This window comes from Babylonia areolata, chromosome 23 (assembly GCF_041734735.1).
Source record: "Babylonia areolata isolate BAREFJ2019XMU chromosome 23, ASM4173473v1, whole genome shotgun sequence".
NCBI classification, from domain to species: domain Eukaryota; kingdom Metazoa; phylum Mollusca; class Gastropoda; order Neogastropoda; family Buccinidae; genus Babylonia; species Babylonia areolata.
Genome location: NC_134898.1, coordinates 50,156,242 through 50,177,432, shown reverse-complemented (window position 1 = coordinate 50,177,432; position 21,191 = coordinate 50,156,242). Strand labels below are relative to the sequence as shown.

Sequence of the window (21,191 nt, the reverse complement as noted above, 5' to 3'; positions counted from 1 at the left end):
ATAAGAAAACAATTGTAACAGTTTTTTCTGAAGAAGAAAAGACAAAACCAAAAACCCCGACCTTGGTGAACAGTTTTGCACAATCAACTACAACCAACAAAACAACAATGGATACTACAAAGTGTGTGCACACCCGAGGGACCTCATCTGAAGACCTCATCCGCTTAGAAAGCAGGTCAACGTCCCCCTCTGACCACACCACAAGCAGAGATGTCTCCACCCAGACTGGGCAAGGTCGAATCTGCCACGGATTCTGCAGCAGCATGGAGAGTGATTCCAACGATTCCGATGGTGAGCTGGAAGCTGGCGGGATAGAGATGGAGGAAAGGACCTTACCCAAGGGTTTGATGTCATCGGGACGTAATCCAGAAGCCAGTGGAGCAGACGAGAGGACCTTACCCAAGGGTTTGATGTCATCGGGACGTGACCCAGAAGGCAGTGGAACAGACGATAGGACCTTACCCAAGGGTTTGATGTCATCGGGACGTGACCCAGAAGGCAGTGGAACAGACGATAGGACCTTACCCAAGGGTTTGATGTCATCGGGACGTGACCCAGAAGGCAGTGGACCAGACGATAGGACCTTACCCAAGGGTTTGATGTCATCGGGACGTGACCCAGAAGCCAGTGGGACAGACGGTAGGACCTTACCCAAGGGTTTGATGTCATCGGGACGTAATCCAGAAGCCAGTGGAGCAGACGAGAGGACCTTACCCAAGGGTTTGATGTCATCGGAGGAGGAGGAAGAGGGAGAGGCAGGTAACGGTATGTGTGTGTGTCTCTGTGTGTTGGTGTTATATGTGTATATGTCTGTGTGCGTTTTGTCTGTGTATCTCTCTGTGTTTGTGTTATTTGTGTATATGTATGCAGGTGTGTTTACTTAAATACACAGGATACAAAATACCTCATTATCTCCAAAGATAAATTGATGTGTGGTATAAAACACATGAAACAATATACGAATATATATATATATATATATATATATCAGATATGGTTTTGCGTATAATCTGCTGTACGTATTTAAATGTATAAAGGAGCAGATGCCTGTATTTCGCTCAAACCCAACTCACTGGTTAGGGGTTGAAACAAAATCATTCTGTTTCAGGCTGCTTTTGATACCAGCAATAGTCACGTCGCTCATTGGAATGGTGTGAATGTTTCGTCATATTTTGAAGCCTGTGTCCATAGTTTTGGTTTGTTCATCGTTGTGGTTAATTTTTAGCAACAGCTATTCTGAAACTGTGTGTATACGTATTTCTATGTATGTCTGGTACGTGTGTGTATGCGTTTATGTATATATATATATATATATATATATATATATATATATATATATATATATATATATATGTGTGTGTGTGTGTGTGTGTGTGTGTGTGTGTGTGTGTGTGTGTGTGTGTGTGTGTGTGTGTGCGTGCGTGCGTGTGTGTGCGTGTGTGTGTGTGTGTATGTGTGGGTTTGTGTGTGTGTGTGTGTGTGTTTGTGTTCTGTGTGTGTGTGTGTGTGTGTGTGTGTGTGTGTGCGCGCGTGTGTGTATGTGTGTATGTGTGTGTGTGTGTTTGTGTGCATATATGTGCATGTGCATATATGTGCATGTGCATAGCATCTCTGTCCATTTCAAAGCCAATAGTGATTTACGGACACAGTGATCCAGGGATGCTTTACAGCTATTGCTGTGATCCTGAAGACGGTGTGATTTTGTGGAAATACCACCGTGGTACATATACATGTGACGAGCAGGACAGATCGTAGTGATTCATGTCAACAGTCACAAGAATAACAGAAGTAGTAAGTGAGCAAGTAAACGATTATGACATTAGAAGCAGTATATATATGCATGTGTTGTATATATATATATATATATATATATATATATATATATATATGTGTGTGTGTGTGTGTGTGTATGTGTGTGTGTGTGTGTGTGTGTGTGTGTGCGTGCGTGCGCGTGTGTATGTGCGCGCGCACGTGTGTATGTGCGCGCGCACGCATTCGTGTGTGTGCGATTTCTGTCTGTGAAAGCTGACCAAGGGAGAGAACCGGCTGTCACTGAAGTGACTGTACGCTCGGCAGTGGACAAAGTGGAGATAATTCAGCACAAGCACGTGACCGTCAGTGAGTTGATGATCAATCTGCGTCACTGCCCTGACTGTTCCCCATTGCGCGTTCCTCTCGAAGATGACATCGTGAACGATCCTTTCCGAATCATCCTTCTGCCCTAACCTCATCTCTCTCGCTCTTGATTGTCATTACAACTTTGTCATCCATTGCCCTGTCAATCGGGATCAGATTGTTGTGTTCCCCACTGTCCCTCGAACTTTTCTTTGTGCAAGTGATGTGAATTTAGATTAAAACAACAGCAAAAAATACTGACCACAGTAAGGCGACATTTGTTTCAGTGTATCTGAAGAAAATAGTGCTCTTAAAAGTGAATTGTTGCAATCTCGTGTGCCTCTGAAAAAAAAACACCAGCACTCCGAGATGTGATTTGTTGCACTGTGTCTCTGTAGGGAACGGTACTCTGAGAAGTGAACTGTAGCAGTCTCGTATTGAAGAAACTAACACTCCCAGAAGCAAAGGATAATGCAGAGAATTTTTAAACTGCGGTGACAAGCCTTCTGCGCTTCGACTGCTTACCGATTTGTCAAACCGTGCTAAGGCTAGAACCAGAAAAAAAAACCTTCCTGGAACTAATCCATGCAAACTACCAGATATCCACAGACAAAATATTAAGTGTGCCAAAACAAGTTTACAAAAAAAATATTTCTTTTATTTCACACTTCACTAGCTCACGCACATGAAACAGTCAGAAAAGAAAGATAAGTTTCAGAATGTAAAGTATTATGTACGTCCTCGACACTTTGGACTCTGTCCATTTTAAGGCCAATAGTAATGATAGGGACACAGTTATACTATCTCTGTCCATTTTAAGGTCAGTAGTAATGATAGGGACACAGTGATAGTATCTCTGTCCATTTTAAGGCCAATAGTAATGATAGGGACACAGTGATAGTATCTCTGTCCATTTTAAGGTCAGTAGTAATGATAGGGACACAGTTATACTATCTCTGTCCATTTTAAGGCCAATAGTAATGATAGGGACACAGTGATAGTATCTCTGTCCATTTTAAGGCCAACAGTAATGATAGGGACACAGTGATAGTATCTCTGTCCATTTTAAGGCCAATAGTAATGATAGGGACACAGTGATAGTATCTCTGTCCATTTTAAGGCCAATAGTAATGATAGGGACACAGTGATAGTATCTCTGTCCATTTTAAGGCCAATAGTAATGATAGGGACACAGTTTCACTATCTCTGTCCATTTTAAGGCCAATAGTAATGATAGGGACACAGTGATAGTATTTCTGTCCATTTTAAGGCCAATAGTAATGATAGGGACACAGTTATACTATTTCTGTCCATTTTAAGGCCAATAGTAATGATAGGGACACAGTTATACTATCTCTGTCCATTTTAAGGTCAGTAGTAATGATAGGGACACAGTGATAGTATCTCTGTCCATTTTAAGGCCAATAGTAATGATAGGGACACAGTGATAGTATCTCTGTCCATTTCAAAGCCAATAGTAACGATATCGACACAGTGATACTATCTCTGTCCATTTTAAGGTCAGTAGTAATGATAGGGACACAGTTATACTATCTCTGTCCATTTTAAGGTCAGTAGTAATGATAGGGACACAGTGATAGTATCTCTGTCCATTTTAAGGCCAATAGTAATGATAGGGACACAGTGATAGTATCTCTGTCCATTTTAAGGCCAATAGTAATGATAGGGACACAGTGATAGTATCTCTGTCCATTTTAAGGCCAATAGTAATGATAGGGACACAGTTTCACTATCTCTGTCCATTTTAAGGCCAATAGTAATGATAGGGACACAGTGATAGTATCTCTGTCCATTTTAAGGCCAATAGGAATGATAGGGACACAGTGATAGTATCTCTGTCCATTTTAAGGCCAATAGTAATGATAGGGACACAGTTATACTATCTCTGTCCATTTTAAGGCCAATAGGAATGATAGGGACACAGTGATAGTATCTCTGTCCATTTCAAAGCCAATAGTAATGATAGGGACACAGTGATAGTATCTCTGTCCATTTCAAAGCCAATAGTAATGATAGGGACACAGTGATAGTATCTCTGTCCATTCTAAAGCCAATAGTAATGATAGGGACACAGTGATAGTATCTCTGTCCATTTTAAAGCCAATAGTGATTTACCAGTGATCTGTCAGCATTGGAGGCAGAGTCATCACCAACCTGCGCTTTGCCGATGACATTGATGGCCTGGCAGGAGAAGAGAAAGAACTCGAAGAACTCGTGCACAAACTTGACAAGACATCATCAGCCTATGGCATGGAGATCAGTGCCGAGAAGACCAAGGTTATGACCAACAACAGCCAAGGCGTAACGTCCAACTTGCACGTAAACGCTGAAAAACTGGAAGAAGTCTCCTCCTTCAAATACTTGGGTGCCATTGTGTCAGACGAGGGTTCGAAACCAGAGGTCCTGTCCAGAATCGCGCAGACTACTGCCGCACTGAGTCGATTGAAGACTATATGGAAGGACAAAAAGATCTCCCTCTCGTCCAAAATCAGACTAATGCGCTCCCTCATCTCAATATTTCTATACGCTTGCGAATCCTGGACCCTCACTGCAGAACTCCAGAGAAGAATCCAGGCCCTGGAAATGAGATGCTTCCGCAAGATCCTGAACATTACATACAAAGACCACATCACAAATGAGGAAGTGAAAAGAAGAGTCCAAAACGCCATTGGCCCATTCAAAGACCTGCTAACCACAGTGAAGGAACGCAAGCTCCGCTGGTATGGACACGTCACACGATCAGACGGCCTAGCCAAGACCATCCTGCAGGGTACCGTACAAGGAAGGAGGAAGAGAGGCAGACAGAGAAAGCGGTGGGAGGACAACATCAAAGAGTGGACGGGCCTGCCATTTGCCACAACTCAAAGGGCCGCTGAGGACCGAGGCAGGTGGCGCGAGCTGACCAGGCAGTCATCCATGGTGCCCCAACGACCCACCCACGGGTCAAGGGATAGATGAGATGAGATGATGAGTGATTTACGGACACAGTGATCCAGGGATGCTTTACAGCCATTGCTGTGATCCTGAAGACGGAGTGACTGTGGAAATACCACCGTGGTACATGTACATGTGACGAGCAGGACAGATCGCAGTGATTCATGTCAACAGTCACAAGAATAACAGAAGTGGTAAGTGAGCAAGTAAACGATTATGACATTAGAAGCAGCATCGACAGTCATCATCATCATCATCATCATCGGCAGCAGCATCATCATCGGCATCATCATCATCAACAGCAGCAGGAGCAGCAGTGGCATCAGATAGGTGTAAGTTATAAAGCAGTCGTAAGTGAATAGTAGCAGCAATTTGTTAGAAATATAATACTGAAATTCATCATTTGTGAAAGCCATGCCCACGCAAAATGTTGATGAACAAATAAAATGAAATAATACATTCTGACTGAAAAGTAAAATTCAGGGGCATACTCCATGTTTCAGATTATCGGGATGATGATAAATTGTGTCCATCATGCCTGTTTGTTTTATTCCCTTTTCAGATAATTATCACCTGGCTGACAGTGTTCGGTTTGACTGGGACGGCTTTGACAAAGAGATGGCCGCTGAACGGATCAAGGCAGCAGAACGACAACTGGTATCAACGAAGCATGCCTTGAAGACCTTGAAGAAAGAAATGAAAAAATGCACCAAGGAATTCCTACGCCAGAAAGCTATAGACACAGCGCTGAGGGAGCAGCTGATTCTTCAGATGTCAGAACAACGCGAAGAATTCGATCGGAAGCAACAAGAGCTTCAAATCCAAGTGGACAAACTCGCTACGGAGCAGGAAGAAATCCAGAGAAAAGCAAGAGGAGCAAACAGTTTCATTTTCAAGCTGAAAGGAAAATACAAGCGAGTCCTGGAACGTGTGTGGACACGTCTGAAGCGGTCTCAGCTCGTTCAGCTCATGAAGCGTTTGTACCTCAAGTTCAAGATCAAACTCCAGCGGATCAGCCTGTCTTGTGGCATACAGTTTGTGATGGATGCGTCCCCAGAAACTGCTGACGCCTTGGCTGAACAGCAGGCTGCCATTCAGGAAGTCATTCTGGAAGAAATCATCCCGGAGGATTTCCAGGCGGAAGTGGAATGGGAGCCGACAGTTCCTGATTCGGGAGATGCGGAACTTACACCACCAGTACAGACCTCAGATTTACAGGTAGATCAGTATGTATTCTGAAACCATACTCCTTAGTTTTGGTGTATACCGTAACGCATATCAAGATGTTTACATGACAGCTTACTCGACACTTCCAGCATCAGAAATTCAGGTAGATGGCATGTGTAACACTGCTCTTCCATAAGCCTGGGACTCTTTCGAACTATAGGCAGTGATTGTATATCGGCTGGTCATACATATGATATAACTGATTTGTTTTCATAATTATCTTGCTGACCCTCACATGGCATCACTGTCACGATGCTTGTTTCAACCACACAGCCACTTTTTCCTCTCATTTTGGGCATAATTGTCACAACTGCGATGCACTGGTCTTTCTTTAAGTATTGTTTTACACTTGCTGCTTCCTCGCTAGAATTACGAGGGATGTTCATAAAAGATTCCCCCTGACCTACTTCCGGTTATTGTAGGAGACTGGAATTGCACATGTATTAATACAGCTCTATAGTTCACGTGGTAATTTGCATCCCTGAGCTCAAAACAGTCTTTTTCTTTCACGGGTGCTATGGTGGAATAAGTTGTGACAATGGAGCCAGCTGAATGCAGAGCGGCCATCACATTTCCTTACTTGAGAGGCTGCACACCAAGGGGAACCTTCGATGAAATAAAGGGGACGTATATGGAGGATGCCCATCGTGTGACGTAGCCAAGCACTGGCACCGTCAGTTCAAGTGTGGTCGGACATCGTTGGAAATGGCTCCCATTCACTGACGACTACTGTCCGCCATTGATGAAGACGCCATCCTGCAAGTGGAGGCAGCCATTTTGGAGTATCGTCGTATAACCGTTCGCCAACTAGCCCAAAATGTCAAGATACGTCTTGGGTCTGTGGGAAAAATCCATGATCATTTGCACATGCGTAAGGTTGTACGATGGATTCCCCGGTTGCTCACACCTTTCCAGAAGCAGGAACGAGTCACGTGCTCCTCGGATCTTTTGTCCATGTGCCAAGAAAACCAGAAGGACTTCTTCGACAGATTCATCACGCAGGACGAAACATGAGTCCATTACTGTGATCCAAAAACTAAAGCCCTGTCGAAGCAATGGAAGCATTTTGACTCACCCCCTTCGAAGAAAGCACGTGTCCAGTCCTCGGTGGGCGAGATCATGCTGTCTTTTGGGACCAGCGTGGAGTGGTGATGATGGATTTACTGGCAAAGGGTACCACAATTATCGGGACATAGTAAGCTTCACTGATGCAGAAACTGCGGGAGGCTATCAACACCGAGAGGCGTGGCATGCTGACCAAAAGTGTCCGCCTCCTGCAAGACAACGTCCCGGTTCACAACTCGCATGTTGCACAGACAAAAGCACGGTCCTGCGTCTGTAAGATTGTCCCTAACCCCCTGGCCCTCCCGGCCTCGCACCATCTGACTTCCACGTCTTTCCAACCAAGAAGTCAGTTTTGAAAGGTAAGCACCTCCCAGACGATGGATCGCTTATTTTTCAAGATCAAGTTATGGCTTCTGGCGCAAGCTACAAACTTCTACGAGCAAGGTTTTCACAGATGGATAAAGCGATGGGAGAATTGTGTCACTTTTGATGGTACCTATGTAAAGAAAGACTAATAACTGTGCCGAGTTTGGTTCCTCTCAGTCCATGGGAGGTGGGTCAGGGGAAATCCTTATTGAACATCCCTCATCGTGGTGGCTATAATGATATCTGTTTAAGAAAAGCTCACTGCATACATTATCTTTATTTTGAAATAAGTAATCATGACTAATGAATGTGTTTCAAGATAATTTTTATAGTCAAATGAAAGATTGTTGCTGACACTTTCATTGCGAATCTCAACTTTTGCTTAATTACATCATCTCTTTAAATGTTATCGCTAAACAGGTTTGTAATGACACCTCTACAGTCCTGCCTGGTTGTGTTTTAACATTCCATGCGGCTTTTGAGAACATGCCAATGCTGTTATTGTTTGTAGAAGAGTAGATCTTAAACTGACATATTTCCATAAAAAACACTCTTTTCGACGGTTCCTTTTGGCAGTTTAGTGATTAGCAGCTACAAACCAGGAAACAACATCTGTTTTTTTTGTGAAATGTTTCCAGGGGGAAGGTTCAGCCGACACAGGCAGTACCAGCGGTCAGCAGATCACACCAAGTATGAAGTTCTCTTTGAATTTTCGTTCACAGATATATATATATATATATATATATATATATATATATATATATATATATATATATATGTGTGTGTGTGTGTGTGTGTGTGTGTGTGTGTGTGTGTGTGTGTGTGTGTGTGTCAAACGTTGTGTGTGTGTGTGTGTGTGTGTGTGTGTGTGTGTGTGTGTGTTGCTTCTGCTTCTGTTTCCGTATATAAGCATATGCGTGTATATGTATACGTACAAGTGGGTGTGATTTAAAATATTTCCATAATATATTATTTTCCACAATCTCATCTTCACCAATATATTTATTGCAAAATGCGTAATAATTATTTAGATATCTTTCACGAAATAAAACCCCGAAATACAGTTATGAACTTATGACAAATCTAAAGACCGATCAAAACCTTGTAACTGATGACAAATATAGGTGGTGATCGGCTTTTTCGTTAGTCATTACTTAAAGGTAAGGCAAGGAGACTACCTTGCCTGTTCAATGCATGAAAATGTAGCTCACTTTTGCAAGAAGTTTTCAGTGGAAGGGTAAACAAGATGCGATGCTGTAGCAAAATGAAGCCGAGTTCTTAAAAAAGAAAATCACATTTATCCAGCATGATCAGGAAAGTGCATGAGAAAAACACAAAATCTATGTCATGGCAGCGCTTCAGAGATAATTATAGAATTTACACACACACACACAAAATGTTTTACCTGTTTCCAGGTTCCCACAATTACCGTTACACTTGCTTGCGATCGTTGTCCCTGTGTGTGTATTTTCTACACAAAAAGATCAAAACACGAACGCTAAATACCATGCATTCCGTGCTAAAACTGCAGGATGTTACCAAAACATGAAAATACCCAGCAAATTCAAAAGGAGAACGAAGTGAAAAAACAACAAAAAACAAAGAACAAGGAGCAAAGAGAGAAATGTGTAACATATATGATGGTGTTACAGGTAAAATGCATCATCGACGAGAAAGCAGAAGGAAGGTAGAAGTTTCAGTTTCAGTTTCTCAAGGAAGTGTCACTGTGTTCGGACAAATCCATATACGCTACATCATATCTGATAAGATGATGCCTGACCAGCCAGCCAATGTGCTAAGTCAGACCTTGCGTGCATGAATATATATTTTGTGTACCTGAGTGCATTTCCTCTGCAGAATTTTGCCAGAGGAGAACACTTCTGTTGTCATGGGCTCTTATTCAATGCGCCAAGTGCGTGCTGCACACGGTGCCTCGGTTTATCGTCTCCACCGAAGATTAAACGCTCAGTTCTATTTTCCAGTCAAACTTTGGAGAAATGGCGAGAGCGGGAAACGAACCCAGACACTTTAACGGAACATAACACCGCCAGACATGGAGAATGTTGATGATGCGTTCAGCAGTGAAGCCCCTCCATGACCGAAAGCGCTTTTGGGACCGGTGACAGTGCCAGTGACAGTGACACCTGTGAATTCTCATTGCTGCTGTCACAATATCAGCTTCGACACCCTGGAATCAGTTATCTTAAATGATAGATGTCACTCTCTTAGACGGAGGGAACAAACCGAAATCTCCAGTTTGAGGACTGATCGCAGTAGGTGAACATGAGTCCAAGGAGCGTTTTTCTTCCTCTTTTTTTCTCTCTCATTTTCTTGGACTAGCTGTGTGTAAGAAACTGCGCTGTAGGAAGAATACGTAGTTTCTATCAGTTGTTAAGGACTTCTAGTTGTAATCCCGCGATAGAGCTGTAAGGAAAGTATAAAGACTACTAAATGGAATCATGATATTTACCTTTGAGAAAGAGAGAGAAAAAAAGACACTGACAAAAATTTGTGTTACATAATCTATATTGGTAGCAAAGATGTTCTCAAATCACCATTTATTTCACAGCAAACCTAGATATATTTTAATGTCTGCCTGCTAGATCTAAATAAGGAAACGTGAAGAAAGACGACCCACTGGACAGTAATGACAAGGCTTGATATTTGTCTTGACATATAAGAAAACTGTAATATAACATAAAATATTGGCACGTATGAAGATAAACTTTGAACGCCGGATGTTTGAGATGAGTGAGGCTAGCAGGCACAGAAGACTAATGTGGAATTGTCCACATGTACCAATGTTTCCTTTCACATATCATTGGAATATATCAGATGTACCAATAACTGCTTTCACACCTTAGCATTGGTATACTATGCAGTCCAGACAGGGTAGACTTGTGTATTTTACAGTAAATAACATTGTTGATAAATTCCCTAATAAAACAAAATTGTCCTCGTCATTTCGAAGATTCACTGAAAATTCCATTGAGTGTTAAAACTCCTGCTGCTAGTGCTTGTTGTGACATGATTTTCTGTCTGTTAGCATCACATCAACACTGTCGGTTTTGTTGCTCTGCAAGTTGTTTGACACTGATATCCGTACATGTTTCTCCGCATCTCCCATCACACTTTATCATTTGAGAATGGTTGAACATTATCTTTTCAGAACCTTTGTCGATCTTTGACCCGATGACTGTAGTCCCACGACGGTCCTTTGAAATGGAGATGCCTGCACTGTGGATGGGCAGCGCCAGTTCCTATCCTGCATCGTTGCTCGTCACCAGGAACAGACAACTCGTCCTCGCCGACTTCAACAACCAAAGGGTCGTGTCCTTGCCCCTGGACATGCCAGCAGGTGAATGTCAGGCCATAACTCTCCATGTCCACCCGTGGGATCTGACGGTGTATGACCATGGTCGTGACATTATCGCTGTGGCCTCCGACACCCGCGCCATTTTCCTGTTGAAGGTGGACAGTGACGCAATCCAGGAAGTGGGCAAAGTGGACACTGAACGGCAGTACGTGGGTGTGGCTTCCTTCGGTGACGGCGACATCCTCGTGGTCAGCAGCGTGGAGGATTACCTTCGTCCCGCCGTCGTTGACGTCATCTCCAGGGAAGGCAGAGTGCTGTGGACGGTAGCCGACAATCGCAACCTTCCCGAGCTTCAGTGGCCCAGGTTTCTACACATCCGGAACCGTGAGGTGCTGGTGTCGGACAGGAATGGGTTGATTCACCGCGTGGACGTGACCACGGGTACATCCCACCCTGCCCTGTCCCACCCGGACCTTAAAGGCCCTGGCCAGGTGACAGCGGACCCCAGCGGATCAAACGTGTTGGTGACCAGCCGCCGGGGTAACTGTGTGTTGGTGTACTGCTTGTCCTCAGGGCAGTGGCGGACACTGCTGACGGCCGCGGAGCTCGCAGGTGGACATTACGGGTGGGCTCTGGGAGTGACAGAAGATGGGGAAATGGTGGTGGCTTGGAAAAGGACAACAGCTAAAACAGTGCTGCTACTTTATAACCTTACACCCTGACCTGGGATTGGAAAAGGGGGACAAAGCAATGTCATTCGGCCCTGGACACTGACTATGGGCTCAAGTCGTGGGCATTGGTGACATGTTGAAACATTGCGTCTGTCGTTTGAGAAGATATTGTCAAAGTGTCTTTTTTGTTTTTGTTTTTTTGCTTGTTTTTTGTTTTGATTATTTATTAAACTTAATTGATTTAAATAATTCTTAAAAAGAACAAAAGAACAACCACTTAAAAAAGCCAACGAAGACAAAATCGAGAATATTGAAAGATAAGAAAAACAAGAGAGGCAAGGCCTTCAAGACTTTTTAACCACTGAGCCATCATACGCCTAGCTTGAGTAGGGAAATTTAATCCTTATGAAGTTTACTTTCATTCCTCCTCGACCAGATCCAGCCTGAACTCTTTTCTGCTGCTTCTGCTATTGCCTTGAGAGCCTATGTCCTCTCTCTGTCAGAATTCGACAGCTGTTTCATGAGGCTGTAGGCAGATGCGCCCACAAACCCTCTTGCACCAATCTCTATGGCGAGGACTTTGGCTTGGAAGCCAGATTCTCTTAGGATGCTGGCTAGGCTAGCATACTTCTCGGTCTTGTAGATGTGGGCTTCCTCCATTCTGCTTTCGTATGGCACAGTGAGCTCAATCAGAATCGCTTGTTTCGTTGCCTTGGAGTGGAGTACCATGTCAGGTCTCATGCCGCTCTTGCTGATGATTCCGGGTGTTTCTTCTTGTTTGTCGCGGCCTACATCTAGGAAAATCGGAAATCCTCAGAAAAGTCAAAGAATATCAAAAAGAACAGGTACAAGGCCATCACACCATCGATCGCCTCAAAGAAATAAAAGCAGAGAGCGGGAGCGGCCGTAAGTCTAACATGAAAGGTAGAGCACGATGCTTTGCAAATCAAACAAATATCGGCATCATTTCCAAACCAACATTGCGCAAATTTCTTCAAAACGGAACAGAGTCTCTGTGGGCTTTTCCAAAAACAATAGACTGAGCAACACACTAGACGCCACGTTCTTGGCACCAGAGATCTTTTCCCATCCCTCTTGCGGCCAGTCAGTGGCAGCCTCTGTGCGTGTGTGTATGTGTGTGTTTGTGTGTATGTGTGGGTCTATGTTTTTGAGTGCGTTTGTGCATGCGTGAGAGTGTAAGTGTACACAAGTGTCAGGAGAGTTCTGTGCATGTGTGTGTGTGTGTGTGTGTGTGTGTGTGTGTGTGTGTGTGTGTGTGAGGGGGAGGTGGGGGTGCAGGGAGGAGGTGAGATAGAGGATGAGGTATGTGAGTGTATGCATGCCTACACTGTGGGAGCATCAGGATATTGGAACGTATATATTATATATATATCTTTGTATATATGTGTGTGGGGTTGGGGGTGGGAGATATGGACGTGTGTGTGTGTGTGCTTGTACAAGTAAGTGTTCATCTGTGTGTGTGAGTGTGTGTGTGCGTGTGCGTGTTTGTGTGTGTGTGTGTGTGGGGAGGGGGGGGGTGCATGTGCCGTGGAAGCTGCGATACATAGACTAGAAACTCCGAGTGTGTGGAGGAGGGGGTAGAGGAGGTGCAGGGAAATTTGTGGTGTGTGTGTGTGTGTGTGTGTGTGTGTGTGTGTATTGGAGCTCATGTACGTTTCTATGTATTTGACTGTGCTTTCATATCTATGAAACTGCGTTTTTGGGGCATATCTGTGTGTGTGTGTGTGTGTGTGTGTGTGTGTGTGTGTGTGTGTGTGTGTGTGTGTGTGTGTGTATTGGAGCTCATGTACGTTTCTATGTATTTGACTGTGCTTTCATATCTATGAAACTGCGTTTTTGGGGCATATCTGTTATGCATGTGTGGGTGTATGTGTGAATGTGTGTCTTCATGTTTTATATTTATTTGCTTATTTATCATCATTGTTGTCTTATTTATTTAATTATTTATTTATTTATTATTATTATTATTATTATTATTATTATTATTTTATCATTATTTTCATTACTACTATCTTTTTTTCTTTCTTTTTTTTCTTCCCCCCCCCCCCCCATTCATAATTATTATTTATTTATTTATGTATGTACGCTTCTCTCTCTCTCTCTCTCTCTCTCTCTCTCTCTCTCTCTCTATATATATATATATATATATATATATACCTTTTTTTTTTTCTTTTTTTTTCTTTTTTTCTCAAGGCCTGACTAAGCGCGTTGGGTTACGCTGCTGGTCAGGCATCTGCTTGGCAGATGTGGTGTAGCGTATATGGATTTGTCCGAACGCAGTGACGCCTCCTTGAGCTACTGATACTGATACTGATGTTTGTTACAAGAAAGGTTGTGATGGTGGGGAGTGTGGTAGTGATTCATCTCAAAGGATCGTGGGAGATCGTCTCAAGATTGAGAGAGAGAGAGAGAGAGAGAGAGAGAGAGAGAGAGAGAGAGAGAGAGAGAGAGACAGAGACAGAGAGAGACAGAGACAGAGAGAACGCAAGAACGCAAGAACGCAAGAATTTTAATGTAAGGTCACCGACCTGTATACATTTTGGGTGCACATGTTGCACACACAGCTTAACTAAAATAAAATAGGAAGAACGAAAACAATCCACATAATACACAGTGAGCTCACTGAGAACAAGTAAACTAAATGAAAAGCACAAGGCTGATATGTCTGTTTAGGGCTGAAAGTACTCTTCTCTCAGTCTTAATGCATAAAAAACAAACATTGCAACATCTCTGGTCACATTACAACTTTCGTTTTGCAGCAGAAATGATAATGACAGATTTCTAATATGTTGCATATGCTTGAGCAAATATTTCCTTCTAATATCATCATATAATGGACAAGCTGTTAGTACATGTAGTTCGTTCTCTATTCTACCACCACATGGGCAGTTTTTCAAAACTTCACAATAACGCTGATTTATTTTTAGTTCATTTATACCAAAACGGAACTTAATGAAGGCCGATCTAAATTTACTGATGGTAAGATCAGATAAGTATTTTTCAGGTTGTAATAAGGATTTGAATGACCTATATGTTTCATAACGATTACTTCCGTTGAGTTTGCTTGCCCAATCCTGTTTAAAGCCGTCTATCATGCGTTGTTTGAATATTTTAAGAAAAACATTTACATCCCCAACCCCGCCATTTATCCAAACTTCTGAAAACCCATAAATGTCTAAGCAATGTTTCAGTCCATCTGCCCAGTTTTTCGAAGACATATCAGCATTGTATGTCATCTTATTTACGCTCATTAGGTACGCCTGTTTCGGGATTCTCGATAGAGACATCTGATTTAGCTTAAACCAGTATCGCAAAGTACTGATGCAACTATCAATGTATAATGGATATCGACCAAGATCACCATAAATCATTACATTTGGGGTTTTAGGACTGACACTCAAAAATCTTTTACAAGCAAACAAATGGACAGACTCAACTGCTTTGAAGCGCATTGTTCCCCACATTTCAGATGCGTATAATAGCATAGGTTTTATCTGCGCATCAAAGAGTTTAAAAAACACGGTTCTGTCCATATTGCCAAGACTCCACATTGTTCTCATAATTTCAACCACCCTCCCTTTTGCCCTGCCAGCGAACTCTTCAAGTGCAGAAATGAAAGATAACTTGGTAGACAGCATAAAACCCAGATATTTATAATTGTTTACAACTTCAATTTCGTCTCCATCGAAATACCATTTTTCTGCTTTAGACAGATGGCCACCCTTTCTGCAAACCATTATTTTTGTTTTATTCAAATTTACTGTCAGTCCAAGAGATTTAGATGCTTTGTTAAGATTATCTAATTGATTTTGTAAACCTGCTGGTGACGATGACAGCAAGACAATATCATCTGCAAACAATAACAGAAATATTTCTTGTAAGCCTGGCAAAAACTGAAAACCGTGTTTTCCATTCTTGGTCACCTCGTCAGCGACTTCTGAAATCAAAAGCGAGAAAAGCAAGGGAGACAACAAACATCCTTGCTTTACTCCTGCAGGACAATCAAAAAATTCTGAAACATATGGCCCCCATCGGACACAGGACTGAACTGTACTGTACATCGCTTTTAATATTCGGATCATTTTGGTTGATGTTCTTATCTTGTTAAGCACTGCCCAAAGACTATTTCGATCAACTGAGTCGAAAGCCTTCTGATAATCTATGAAAGCAATATAGAGCTTATTCTTCCTTGCTCCATTTAAACATTTTTGGATAATACTACAGAGAGTAAATATGTGATCGATCGTAGAGTAACTTTTTCTGAAACCAGCTTGCTCTTCCGAGATTTTACCTTCACTTTCGGCCCACTCGTACAACCTCCTGTTTAGTATTGATGTGAAAACTTTACTAATTACACTTAATAAGGAAATACCTCTATAATTTTCAGGATTGTTTGCATCGCCTTTTTTCAAAAGTGGAATAATGACTGAACGAGTCCAATCTGAGGGAAAATAGCCTACATTAAAAAGATGATTGAATAAGTTTGTCAAAAAAGGTGCTATTATATTTTCAGATGCTTTTAAAAACTCTCCCGCAACATCATCTAAACCAGCAGCTTTTCTGTTTTTTAGTCTTCGTATTGCAAATTTCACCTCATCAATTGTTATGTCATCGTCCAAACCATGGATTTCAAATTCACCTACATTTTCATTTAATATCGATATTTCTTCTTCGTGGTCAGGGGAGTGAACTTCACTATTTTCGTTCAACTGATTTTGCTGGCCCAAGATACGCTCGAAATGTTTTTTCCATGTATCGATTGGAATATTCGGTTGATTTCTGCGTTTTCGCCTGACTGACTTTACAGTGGACCAGAATGAAGTATTATTTGATCTGTTTTCCAACAAAGATTCCCTTAATATATTTCTATAACTTTTCTTTTTGTCTTCAAGCACAGATTGGTAGTAAGCTCTGTGTTGTCGATAAGCAATCCCATGCGTTGCGAGAGAGAGAGAGAGAGACAGAGAGACAGAGAGAGACAGAGACAGAGAGAGGTTGTCACTGGTCTCAAAAGAGAATAGGTATGGATTATCTTAGAAAGGGGAGGGAGTGTTGCTGTGACTGTTCTTAAAGGAGGTAAGGTGTGGAGCGTGTACAGAGAGGGGCTGGGGTTGTGTGGGGTGTGACTGGTCTCACAGGATGGTGGGTGTGGGGTGTGACTGGTCTCAAAGGATGGTGAGTGTGGGGTGTGACTGGTCTCAAAGGATGGTGGGTGTGGGGTGTGACTGGTCTCAACGGATGGTGGGTGTGGGGTGTGACTGGTCTCAAAGGATGGTGAGTGTGGGGTGTGACTGGTCTCAAAGGATGGTGGGTGTGGGGTGTGACTGGTCTCAAAGGATGGTGAGTGTGGGGTGTGACTGGTCTCAAAGGATGGTGGGTGTGGGGTGTGACTGGTCTCAAAGGATGGTGGGTGTGGGGTGTGACTGGTCTCAAAGGATGGTGGGTGTGGGGTGTGACTGGTCTCAAAGGATGGTGGGTGTGGGGTGTGACTGGTCTCAAAGGATGGTGGGTGAAGATACGTCTCAATGGAGGGAGGGGAGTGTGGTTGTCGTTGGCCTCAAAGTGGGGTGGGCGAGGATCGTCTCAAGTGAGAGGCAGGAAGACGGGTGTGGTTTTGGGTGTTGCGCAGTGCACAGGTTCAACTGTTCAGCTTGCTTCGAGCCGGATCAAACGGCTGATGAGCCAGTGCAGTCGCAAAACCTTGGGTTTTCTTTTCTCCCAATTCGTTTGTTGTTTGTTCGGCACGGACTTAGTTACAAGTTTCACAGTAAAACACGATGGTGGACCATATCCACCCTTAGGTTCCCAGGAGGAGAAAGGGAAAGGCATGGAGATCAGAGAGCCGAACAAATGATAGAATGATAGAATAGAATATGTTTTTATTACCAAGTGTACCGGGGTCACAAGGAATATTCGGAGGGATAGTACATAACAAGATACGAACATAAATTGAAAATCAGACACAAACACAGATACAGATACAGTAGAAATTATGATATATACAAGTGCATATCAATATAAAAACTTGTGCGCGCGCGCACACACACACACACACACACACACACACACACACACACACACACGTTTGAACAGAAGCTGCATATTACGGATGAGGTTGATGACTATATCTTCAGGTAGATGGTTGTTGATTGCACAATGCTAATTATCATACTGGATTTGTTCGAGAGACAGGGCATTGACTGCTTTGGGGAAAAAGTTATTGGCGAAGTGACTGGTTTTCGTCCTTATACTTCTGTACCGTCCACCAGAGGGGAGCATCTCCCAGATCCCAAAAGGATCTGATTGATTTTGCTTTTTTGAGTAGCCGCTTATAATATATGTCTTCTAGAGAAGGTAGGTCAGTAATCTTGGTGGTAGTTTTTTTACGATTCTGTTAAGGGCTGCAACTTCTGCCTTGGAAATGTTTCCGTACCAAACAGTAATAGCGCAGGTTAGCACACTTTCAATGACTGCTCGGTAGAAATGAACCACGATTTCTTTTTTAATTCCGAACATTTTGAGGCGCCGAAGAAAGTACAGCCGCTGTTGTGCTTTCTTTATAATTTGTTCCGTATTTTTCTCCCATTTCAAATCGTTGGAAATGATCAGTCCGAGAAATAAATTTAAAGTCGCTGATGATCTCTGTTCAAAATGTGCTCAAATGGGCTTCTTCCAGTTATCACAGCATTGTACAGTCATATTCATTACACCTCTTCTTAAGAAACCTGGTCTTGACAAAGAAAACCTGAAAAAGTACATACCTATTTCAAATTTACACTTTCTGTCAAAATTACTCGAAAGGGTTGTATTACATCAACCCCTCAGTCATTTGTCAACGTGTTCCAGTTTGCATACAAACAGAATCACAGTACCGAGACAGCCCTCTCACACATGTTCAACACATAATTGTTTTGTGCAGACAAGAAAAAACGTTGAGCTCTGTCTCTGTCTTTTGACACAATGGATCACGATATCCTTCTTTTGGCATCTCTGGCACAGCCCTCACTTGGTTTAGATCTTATCCTTCCAACCGCATTCAGAGTGTTCATCCATTCAAAGAGTATAAGACCATCATTGATAAATGATTTCCAGATCACTAGGTGTATTTTTGTCACTTCTTCCTTCACATGTCTTATGTACATTGTCTTCCTTCACACGTCGTATGTACAATTCTTCCTTCACACGTCTTATGTACATTGTCTTCCTTCACACGTCTTATGTACAATTCTTCCTTCACACGTCTTATGTACATTGTCTTCCTTCACACGTCTTATGTATATAGTCTTCCTTCACATGTCTTATGTACAATGTCTTCCTTCACACGCCTCATGTACATTGTCTTCCTTCACACGTCTTATGTACATTGTCTTACTTTACACGTCTCATGTACAATTCTTCATTCACACGTCTTATGTACAATTCTTCCTTCACACGTCTTATGTATATAGTCTTCCTTCACATGTCTCATGTACATTGTCTTCCTTTACACGCCTCATGTACATTGTCTTCCTTCACACGTCTTATGTACAATTCTTCCTTCACACGTCTTCCTTCACACGTCTTATGTACAATTCTTCCTTCACACCTCTTCCTTCACACGTCTCATGTACATTGTCTTCCTTCAAAGAAAACTTTGTTCACAGGTGGGTGTGAAGGGGGGTGCGAACGTAATTTCACATCAAGATTTTTTTTTTCAATACCTTTGTATCATGTTTCAGTTTGGTTAAATTTTTTATCACTTTGTCTTGCATATCAATTGAGGAGGTTGAAAGAGGGGGCAGAGGCAATCCTATCAGAAGGGTAATGGAATTTATGACGTTTTCAGCATCCACTTTCCTGCGCCAATACTCTACAGCCTGTGTTGGCCGGGTAGAGCCAGTGCTCCGGTTGTCTGCTGGCTGCTGTCTTCCTGATGCCCTCTTCTCATCACACTCGTCGTTCGTGCATATGACTCCACCCTTTTCCTCGTCTTTTCTTGATAATGATGATAATGAGAATGAGAAGAATACGAATGATAATAAGAATAATAAACTGCAGGCCTTTTTATAGAGCAGGACCCCCATCCCAGATCGGGTTCACCGTGCTTTACAATAAAAAATAACATACAGATTTAAGATTAAGTGTCGAAAAATATCTACAAAGTCAACATAGTTTCACAGGACATTGGCTAAAATATCATGTAAGACTATGTGACATAAAAATATTTAAAATCGACACAGGTACCATCGCGGTCTGAAATCACACTGGGGCAAATCACAGCAAAACAAAGCACATCGCATTCACCTTTGTCAAAAATAAACACCAAGTAACCAGGTATCACGAAAAACACATCCAAATCATCACAGATGCATACAGATCAACACAAAGAGCACACCCAGCTACAAGAAACACAGCAAGCATATGCAGAGGGAAAGTTTTCAGTAAGAAAAAAAAAAGTTTGAAAAGATATGTTTTGAGTGCTCTCTTGAATGCGGGTGTTAGGGTGTAACGGAGGTGTGATGGTAGTGAATTCCATTGTTTAGGTGCAGGAAAAAAAAAAAAGGAACGTTCCTTCACTCTGTGTTGTGCAGGGTGCTTCAGTTTTTATTTATCAAACGTCCGAAGTGTATTCTTAACATTCTCCGAACCGGTGTCCGCTGAACGACCATGTTTTCACATTCGGGGTTCTTTGGTTTTCATTTACCCATTCACTCATTATTGTAGTGCATCAGCTATTGTGGTCTGGATTGTGGTTATTGTTTCGTTGATCAAATTATGTGTGTGATTGAATAAATACACGTCCAATTATTTCATCATAGTCTGTATCACTCATTACTGTGGTGTGTCAACTATTGTGAATGGGATTGTGGTTATTGTTGCGTTAGCCAGATTATGTGTGTGATTGAATAGAAATAATATACGTCCAATTATTTCATTATAATTTGTGTTTGTGTTGTCTGAGTGTAAGAACTGGGTCGGGTGGGGGTTTCTAGTCCGTTCTCTTATAGAGCCTGACACACTCTCAATAAGTTCTTTTGAAAAATAATGTAATTTCCAAGACTGTTCAAACCTCTCTTTGCACTGTGTCTTCGGCACGAACTACAAATAATGGCAACTCGTTGTCGGAATCCATGAAATTGCTAACTGCGAATGTACCTCTTAAAAATATTGCTAAAGTTGGCCTTCACATGGAAATTTGAACAGTGAAACTTTATTATGAAAAAAAAGAACAAAAACAAAAAACAAAACAAAACAAACAAAAACAAAAACAAAAACAACAGAAAAATTGCAAAGAGCAGCGCAGGCTCAGAAGAAGAAAAAAAAACGAAAAAAGGGAGAGACACACACACACACACACACACACACACACACACACACACACACAGAGAGAGAGAGAGAGAGAGAGAGAGAGAGGGAGGAAAAGATTAAGTAAGATAACTGACACCGGCAAAATGCTCTCAAATGCACATCTGAAG

The 21,191-nt window shown here is 42.3% G+C and overlaps 1 protein-coding gene across 1 annotated transcript in view; it reads left to right on the top strand.

Moving 5' to 3' along the window:
- The window catches only part of LOC143297707 (uncharacterized), an 18,173-nt gene extending 4,981 nt beyond the window's left edge, over nt 1-13,192 (top strand). Inside the window, exons 2-6 of the mRNA XM_076610128.1 lie at nt 1-759; nt 2,026-2,118; nt 5,633-6,288; nt 8,367-8,418; nt 10,898-13,192. The exon at nt 1-759 is cut by the window's left edge and continues 100 nt beyond it. Of these exons, the coding sequence (XP_076466243.1) occupies nt 108-759; nt 2,026-2,118; nt 5,633-6,288; nt 8,367-8,418; nt 10,898-11,766 (2,322 nt within the window). The 5' untranslated portion in view covers nt 1-107 and the 3' untranslated portion in view covers nt 11,767-13,192. The remainder of the gene's footprint in view (nt 760-2,025; nt 2,119-5,632; nt 6,289-8,366; nt 8,419-10,897) is intronic.
- The last annotated feature ends 7,999 nt before the right edge of the window (nt 13,193-21,191 follow it).